We start from the raw sequence: 9,672 nt of genomic DNA, 5'->3' as shown, positions 1-9,672 counted from the left end.
GTGTATAAGAGACAGCACACACACACACACACACACACACACACACACACAGGCTAAAAGTTTGAAACTACATATAAATAAATTTAAGAATATTCTAGTGAAACACTATACTTAAAAGTTTGATTCATGCTTCAGATACTCGATATTCTTTTAAGTAAATAAATATTATAGACACACATTATATTTAACACGTTGTGATTAATATAGTATTGTTTAATTTTAAATGGACTACGATCATAAAATCTTTTTCCCAAAATTAAACTATGGACTACTTTAGAAGATGTGTAAAAGAATCTTCCGTCAGAAAAACTAAAATTTAAACTTGTAGATTATAGAGATTAGTGATAATTAAATATGAGGATGACTACTTTAACGAAAAAAATATCTAATATTATTTTTAGTACTTTTCTTTGTAAACAAATACTTTCTGTAAAACTTTCAAATATATTTTATTATTTTTTAGTTTAGTATAAAATATGGAGTATAATAATAAAAATTGTTAAATTATAATGCATAAGTTTGATTTTATTATTTATAAATTTATAAATTATTTATAAATTTTATACATTTTTTCGATTAATGGTGATCTCAAACTTTTGGTCGGCGCAGTGTATATTTAAAGTACTACCATTGGAATAAAAAAGTTCACACATTTCGAAATCGGAAGAGTTTGTCTTCTTAGAACTTTCAGTTTTATTGCAAAGACGTATTTTTTCCGTGATATTTTCTCTTCCGCTCTCGGAGGAGGGTCAATCCTCCGTAAAACGCCCAAAAGCGTCTACGTGTACGTATCGTACACGACTATCCCGCGTCTGTGTTGATTCAGCAGGGCTAACGAATCTCGTGCTAACGATCCCGCATGGACGCCGACCAATGATGATGAGGTCCGGGGTGAATCTTGCGCGCCATTCTCTCGTCTCGGTCGAATGGCCGTGGCTCTTACCCCTCTCTCTCGTTCGTGGCTTTATCGTAACTGGCGGTCGCTGCCTCCCTCGATTCGATCAATGGAGGCACCTGTACCAAGGCGAGTGGGCAAACTGCGTCCACCCCCCGCCTACACAGCACTGACAGGACGAAATGTGCGTCCGAAATATATCGCCTCCGTCCGTTTGTTCTTGGAAGAGATAGAAGCGTTCTCGTAGATAGTACATTCGGAAAATGTAAAATCTTAATCGCCTTTCGTAAAAAGCAAGAAAATTTCTATAAATTTTATCGAATGTTTGAGCATTTTCCAGATATTTGGATATAAATACAAACAAGCAGTAATTATACAAAAATCTTCTATGAAAATAAATATACGTTATATGTTTTTACTTTAATACAAAAAATAATCTAAAAGATATTTATGTATTAGATATTAGCATAGTTAGAACAAAATCGAACGATCTGTGAATATAACACATGTCAAATTTATCTGTTTAAATTCTTCTAAAAGATAAGAATATTATTTTTTTTAAAGATTAGTTCACGAAAATTTAGAATTAGTAATGGGTTCAAGATTCGTTAAATTATTTTGAAAATCTAACGAAAATTTTGGCGATTTTTTGAATATTATTCGAATATCATTCAATACTAAAGAATTTTTGAAAGCTTCCTGCAAAATTTTGCTTATTTTAAGTCTTGAATTTGTTGAAAGCTTTGAATGTTTTAACAATACATTTTTTGCTTTACAAGATGATATTTGAATTTTATTCTCTATTTTACTCGCCGACAACAACAATTTTATTTGTAAGAACCTGTAAATACTTGAGATTTAAATACAAATCTATAATCTAAATTTAAATATAAATCAAAGGACAAATTTTCTATAGACGTTTAAAGACTCAAAAGTTTCAAGCATTCAAAATTTTTAAGATTCTTCAAGATTTTCACTATTTTCAGTTTTGAATAATATTTGGAACGATTTTGATCTTTGAACAATGATAACAAAATATTCGGAAACATTCGAAAGATTCAAGACGTCTATCGCTCAAGAACGCGCATTATATAACCGATGTATCTCTTAATTTCAATTAATATAATCGCCTTATCGACATACGTCATCTGCGACCTAAAATATTTCGGCGTCGCCACATCGTACACGTATACTCGCCACGATCGGAATCACGAGGGTGAGCTCCCCCGTTGGTTTCAGTTAGGGGAGGGTCGACGAAAAGGGAAAGAGGGTCGTCGGTGGGTCTGGTCGACGGCGCGTGTGCATGGTCCACCTGTGCGAGAGGGAACCTAGCACCTGTCACCACACGCGCACACCAAGGTGCCTCCGTCAGGTCGCTGGTAAGCAGGTAGGCTGCTAGTCTAGCCAGCCAGCCAGTCTGCAAGCGCGTTCCACCCCTTTGCTACCACCAGTCGAACTCGCCCGACCGTGCCGTGTGCACGCCACTCTCTCACTCGCAGTCAGTCGTCGTTAATCGCTTATTTCGTACATACGCGCTCGTACTTTGTCTCTATTCGCGGGGAAATAACGTAAAATAATTTCAGTTTCGCGCGTGGTATCGCTATTTTTGAAAAATGTCTCCCTTTGCCGACGCAGACTGTTCGCTTGTGGGATTGTAATCGATGTTGCGCCTTTCCGCGAACGAGCTCAACGAGTGACGCATTATCTTCTGACACCGTTTGCCTCCCGAAAAGCGTGGATTCTCGATCAAAGTTTGTGTATTTCAATAGAAATTTTTAATACATACTACGATGCGTAATACTAGTGCGTATAATGAAATAAAGAAGAAAAGGAAAAGTTTTATTCCAAACGCGCGGTCGTCATTTTTCATGACGTCAGGTGACATTTCTACAAGTTCGATGAATCACGACTTCTAAGTATCGCGTGAGCAGTTCGGAAAAACCGTACAGTTAGAATTCAACTTTGGAACATCAGCTTCTTCTCGTATCGCACGATATTGACTTGCGAGCTTTCGAGTGGACAGAAAAGTGCGTTTCAACGACTCGTCATTGTTGCCTTCCAAACAAAATCGTTTGCGCCCTTATTGTCTATAATTTACGAAGCTTAACTTGAATAATTCAATTACTGTCAGCCTAGACCGGGTCAGCCGGGATTCCTCGATAATTTTTTAAAACACTAGAAGGGCTCCTCTCGAAAAAAAATTAACGCTGTTTAACGGGAAAACTATTGTTTTGCGTAGGCGCTTATCGCGCTGGCACGCTAGCGCGGGTGATGAGAGACGGCAAAAATGAGGATCGACCTAGCGGAAGTTGAAGTATCGACGGAGGAGGATAGCTCGCCTGCCATCGCTGCTACCACCACCGGCATGGACAGCACAGACGACTACGATGGAGTCGAAGCCGAATTGACGAGCCTCTCCTGGCTGCAGTCGTTGGATATCACCAGTGCGTCCGGTCTGCCGACGCCACCCTGCTCGCCATCGCCGCCGCCGGTCGCCCGCCAACCCCCGAAGAAGCTGTCGCCCTTGGTTAAGGCCGAACTAGGTAATCAGATTTTAAGGATTTTATTCAGAACGGGAGTGCAACACCCGTGCACGCAGTTTCATTATTATCATACATGAAATTTCGAAAATCACGAAAAATTATTTATAAATGAAATATATAAAAATACGTAAAATATATAAAAGTTTATTTAATAAGAGTGAAAATCGACCAATATGTAAATAATTACACAAGTAAGCGAAAAGAGCATTATTCAAAGTATAATTAACTCTTAGTGCCTAATATTTTTGTATATGAATTTATTTAGAAATTGATTTTCTAGATTGATTTCATAAATTTATGCTGTTTGTATTTATCCGAAAGATACAAATTATATAAACATTTATTTTGATATATTTAGTACTAAAAAAGGTTATTTATTTTTCATTTTATTTATTTATTTATTTTATTAAATTATTTTATTTAGTCTGTCTTATTTCTCGTTGACAACTTTATAAAATATTTAAATTATTTGATCAATTTTACAAGTAACTATATTTAGATATATCGATATACCGATCTTCTAAAAATATTTATACATTTTATAATAATATTGTACAATTGAGAGAGTAATTTTCTTTCGATTTCGCGTCTTTATTAGATCTCGCGGAAAATGCCGAGAAGTATCGAACGGATCCTGACGCGAAGCCGCCGTTCTCCTACGCCACTATCATTTGTCTTGCGATGCGCGCCAACAATAACAAGGTCTCCCTTTCAAATATTTACGCTTGGATCCGAGAGAATTTCTTGTTTTACAAGTACGCTGATCCAGCCTGGCAGGTAAAAAGACTAGATGGTTTTTTCCAATTTTTCTTATCTTGTTTTTTTAATTATTCAACAATATATGTTATCTAAATAATTAAATACATTTAGTTATCTAATTAAAAATGTTTTTTTTTCTAACAAGAAACCTGTTACAACTGACCGAGATCGATTCGATTTTTCTTGAAATGTTATTAAGCATAAAATCTAAAAAACGTATTTTTTAATATGTGATTCCAATCTGAGATTTAAAGGGTGAAATCATCCCCTGAGAAATAACGCTTATATTCGATTTCATGCAAACGCTTATAAACGAAATGGTAAGATATATAAAAAATGTTTTAGATAAAACTTATATGATTTTTTAAATGTATTTTATATTTATTTAGATTTTTTTTAAATTTAATATTTTTCAAAACATCTTTTCCTCTTATTACTTGAAATTTAAATAATTTTTGCTGAGAATAAAAATTAAAGAAAATTTTGTAAACAATGATAAATATGACAAAATTATTTTACAAAATTTACTCTTAGCAAAAATTTATATTTTATTACAGTAATAAGGAGGGATTTTGAAAAATATTAAATTTTCAAAAAATCTAAATATATAGCTATAAATACATTTAAAAAATCATAAAAATTTTGTCTAAAACGTTTTTTATACATCTCATCGTTTCGTAGATAATTGTCTGAAATCGAACTGAAGCGTTATCTTTGAAGGGTAGTTTCATCCTTTAAATATCTCAGATTGGGACATATATAAAAAAATATGTGTCACTTAGATTTTTGTGCTTTATATTTCAAGTAGAATCGAATCGGTTTCAAACTATTTCAGTACTGAACATCATTGATAATAACGCTAATAATATCTTTATCGTTTATTTCGAGCAGAACTCGATTCGGCACAATCTCTCGTTGAACAAGTGCTTCGTAAAGCTGCCACGTTCCAAAGACGAGCCGGGAAAGGGCGGCTTTTGGAAGCTGGATCTTGAAAGAATGGAGGAGGGTAAACGGTCTAGGCGCCGTTCCGCAATTTCGCAGCGGGTTCGGGGCACGAAGAAGCAGTCTCCTTCCACGACGATCACAACGACGACGACAACGACAGCGACAGCGGCAACGGCGGCAGTGACTGCCACGACGACGCTCAACGCCCTTCAGACCGGTAGCAGCTGCACGCCGCCCACCAGCTGTCTGTCCAACACCCTGTACGAAACTCCGCCTAGTAGCGTGTCACCCCCCATCCCGGACAGTCTGTCAGAGGTGCCGGAGTCGACGCAGGTGAGCCTGAGCGAGGACGACTTTACAAGCTTGCTGATCGCCGGTTGGGATGAAAATAATCAGTTGGAGCTTCTCGATCTTTTGGACACTCTCTAAACGTTCCTCCTCCTCCCAATACCCTCCCTTTCTCATCTCTCTTTCTCCCTCCTTTTCGCAGACTCTCAGGAATCATCAGTTCTTCGTACGGAACGGAAGCGTTTTCTCCCTCGATTTCTTATTTTACACAATGATGATGTAAATAACAGCATTTTCCGAAATTCAGATAAACCAAAAGTAATCTCAATCTTTGATTCCACTGAAATTCGCGAGAACGTTTCGTTTCACGTACCGCGATTACGATAAAACGTGTGAACAGTAATTATTATTAATCAGAGAATAGGCATTTAGATATTCTTTTTCGTGTAAACGATTACTAGAGTGATTTTTACACCCCAATTAAAAATCACTATTATTAATTACGTATTGTATATTATTGATTGTTCTATAATTTATTCGTATATTTAAGATTGTTTTATGTATATAGATTTACTTAATATTTAAAAAAAAAAGAGAAATAAAAAAATAGGTAGGATTTTCGATCAGTAAACAAAGGTACTATGACTTTTATTATCTCGTTGCTGGGGCGTAAAAATTACTTTAGATGACTATTCCCAGATTAAATCCTGAGAAAAATTTAATAATGTAAATATTAAATTAGTGCACTGACAACAGTGCTTTTGTAATATACTTAAAAAGAAAGTAATTATTTTCTTTTTAAAAACTTAACTAATTTAATACTTACAGTATTAAATTTTTCTAAGAAAACAATAACGTCCAAGAACATGCGGATGCAGTAATTTGATTGTGTGTTGTTATATAAAATATAAAATATTAATTTCGTAATCGAAATGACACGATTCACTTGCGGCCGAAGTCGTAGTGGTGAGACGGAAATGTCATTAGGGAAGAAAGGCCAGAGAGAGAAAAGCGAGTGTATATCTTCTTTCTTCTTCCTTAACAATGAGGTAACAGGCGCAAAAATATAACCGAATAATCGTAACGTGTGTCGCAATCCAAGCGCGCCTAGGCAGATGGTCTTAAAGCTCCTATTGTTTCCTCACTGGAACCGCATTGGACTGTGACGCGAGAAGCGAGAAGTGAATTCATTGTGAACCTTTTTTCCCTTTTCTTCTTTCTCTTTCATACACTGAAATGGTTATTTCATATTGCACTACTATCCGTGTGCGATATAGATTAAAGTAATGCACTATATCAAAAACTTTTTTCTTTAACTACTCTGCATTGATTCAATCTGTAATTTAATCTACTTATGTACATATATCTTACATTTCCAACAAAAATGAACCGTTATGACAATTAATCAAAATTTACAGTTGCTTATTAATTAAAAGTAGAGAATTCTCGATACATTCTATCAATCTATCAAACGTGTGGGGGTGTACGAAAAAAATTATTATAATTTATTCCGCGACGTATAGTACGTATATAGTGCGTATATAGTACGTACATACGACCAATGTAACGTGTAAACATGTAGAAAAACATTCACATGAGTCCTCCTGTCTGTGGCCGTAAATACAATATGACTGCATAGAAAATGAATTATCGACATCAGCAATCTCGTTACGTATATAACGTTTATAATTGATATATTAATTAATGCCGAGACGGTTATCGATGACAAAAGATATTGTAATTCGGTTGAAGTGTTATTAGATTATGCCGCCGAAATATCTGCCACGATCGGCAGCGGTTACATGAGTACGATTCGAGTAAATATCAGTGCTTTTGATATATTTCATGAATTTAGAGATATAAGCAGTATTCTTTCCGATATGTAATGAGAAGAAATTCGTTGTTTCTATATATATTCAGTTTCTGTATTCTGTAACGATATCTTTAATTTGTGATTTATTTATTTCGACACTTGTTTCTGCCGCATCCCCATCTATTCAGCTTCGCACTGTAACCGTTGGCTCATTTCAATTTTCTTTCTTGAGTTCATCATCGAGCCTTTTTTCATTTCTTTTGCACCGATATTTCTCTTTGCCTGGAGAATGACCGTACTCCTTGCGGCAAAACAATTCACGCATCGTGCCTTCGAACAATTAGAAAATGTCCCTTGTATTCTTAAGCAACGTCTTATATACATTTTATATACGTATATGCATATATATATGTATATATACATGTATATATATATGTATATATACATATATATATATACATATATAAAATTAAAAAATACATATATGTGTGTATGTATATATATTACACACATATACATACATATATGTACATATACATATAAGTTCATACACGGAATGGAACACTAATATATTATATCAATTATTTCCGTTGTTTCTCATTTTAGAAAAAATGATGCATGTTTAATTCAAAGTTTTAGGGGAAGATATACAATAAATCTTTTTTTAGATCAATTTCATTAAATCGATTTATTTCATTATAACTCATTTCATTATAACTGTGCATAAAAATGAGTTATTAAAGATAAGTTATTAAAAAAAATGAATATTTTATAAGATATTTCATATTTTACATCACAAAATATATTAGAAATAAAATATAAAATATCTCATAAATTATGGATTTTCTAATATAGCTTTATATATACATACCTTCAATATTTTTATATATAAGACTAAAAATTAATTTGTGTAAAAATTAAATTATAAAATATTTTACATAATTAAAATTTATGTAAAAAGATCGTATAGTTATCTTTAAAGAAATATGACATTAAGATTTGAATGTATAATATAAAATAATAGTTGATATATGTATTATGCACATATAAGGTGTCCCAAATCTATCATACCATTTGCTGATGACAGATTCTTGAAGTCATTTAGAAATAAAAATTCTAATGTTAAAACGTTGAGACTGTAATTTTAGTTTTGGCCTGCACAGTCAGTTACTTAAATAAGTAAGAAAATTACAAAAATATAAATTTGAAAGGGCACGCAAAAAATATTTAAACATTAATATCTATCTAAGGATAGCTTTACTATGCAATAGAACACGTGCACATTTTGAACAATTCAATTGATTATCTTTAAACGCTTCCGATTTGAAAACTATTATAGACTCAACATTTTGATATTAGAATTTTCGTTTTTAAATAATCTGCTATGCTTAACAAATGTTGTGACATCCTGTATATACAGGATATCTATCACACCATTTATTGTTAAGCATATATATACATATTTCTTTTTTAATGAAATTTAAAAATAAAAATATAAAATTTGAAATATAAAATATTGTCTAAAGCAAGAAAAAATTAAAATAATTGAGTTGATATATATATATATATATATATATATATATATATATATACATATATATGGGCTGATCCACGTGAAGCGGATTAGACATCTCTCAGAAATTTTTTAAATTTTGCACATAGATAGGATAGGAGATAGAATTTTGTGCCAAAGGATTTTTTTTATTGCAAAATTAATCGAGATATAAACAATTAAAAATTAGATTACTTTATTCTTCAAAAATTCATAACTCTGTTATGTTACTAATAATGCTACCCAACTTCTTTTTTTTTTAAATACGCTAAAAATGTTCTAGTTTACGGGAAAAAAATAAAGATTCCAAAAAGGTTTTGTTTTCCATTGTTTGTTTAACAATAAACTTTTTAACAATTTTTTTAATAATCGGGAAGAAAGTCGAAAAATCTGAAAAAATATTTTTTATATACTTTCAGTTTTTCTACATCTTATTGTTAGAAAAAAAACTCAAGAACGTGTTTTGCGTCGTTTTCAAGAAAAAACTTTTTTTAATTCTCGATATGGGAAAAATCTTTCGACTCTCAGCGTGCGACTCTTACAAAACAGCCAAACCCTACAAAATACTGATTGGAAAGTCAATACTTTATAAAATCGACTTTGCAATATTTAACTCTCTAAACAATTTTATTATTTATTTCGACCTCTCGCTTGCGTTTTTTTTATTACAGTCTGCTGTACATAATCTTGCATTATAGTTGTTATCAAGTATTTTGTTGCATTATAATTTCATTATAATACAACAAAATATAATTATATAGTATAATCTTGCGTTATAATTATTATCAAGTATTTTATTGCATTATAATTATATTATAATACAATAAAATATAATTATATAATATAATTATAATGCAACAGATCGGAAGAGCACACG

At 32.6% G+C, this 9,672-nt stretch overlaps 1 protein-coding gene across 1 annotated transcript in view; it reads left to right on the top strand.

Moving 5' to 3' along the window:
• The window catches only part of LOC105457346 (forkhead box protein J1-B-like), a 10,167-nt gene extending 4,290 nt beyond the window's left edge, over window positions 1–5,877 (top strand). Inside the window, exons 2-4 of the mRNA XM_011701962.1 lie at window positions 3,135–3,438; window positions 4,037–4,215; window positions 5,089–5,877. Of these exons, the coding sequence (XP_011700264.1) occupies window positions 3,183–3,438; window positions 4,037–4,215; window positions 5,089–5,571 (918 nt within the window). The 5' untranslated portion in view covers window positions 3,135–3,182 and the 3' untranslated portion in view covers window positions 5,572–5,877. The remainder of the gene's footprint in view (window positions 1–3,134; window positions 3,439–4,036; window positions 4,216–5,088) is intronic.
• The last annotated feature ends 3,795 nt before the right edge of the window (window positions 5,878–9,672 follow it).

This window comes from Wasmannia auropunctata, unplaced genomic scaffold (assembly GCF_000956235.1).
Source record: "Wasmannia auropunctata unplaced genomic scaffold, wasmannia.A_1.0 LD335267.1, whole genome shotgun sequence".
NCBI lineage: Eukaryota > Metazoa > Arthropoda > Insecta > Hymenoptera > Formicidae > Wasmannia > Wasmannia auropunctata.
The sequence above is the reverse complement of the archived record's forward strand: the minus strand, read 5'-3'. Positions and strand labels throughout refer to the sequence as shown.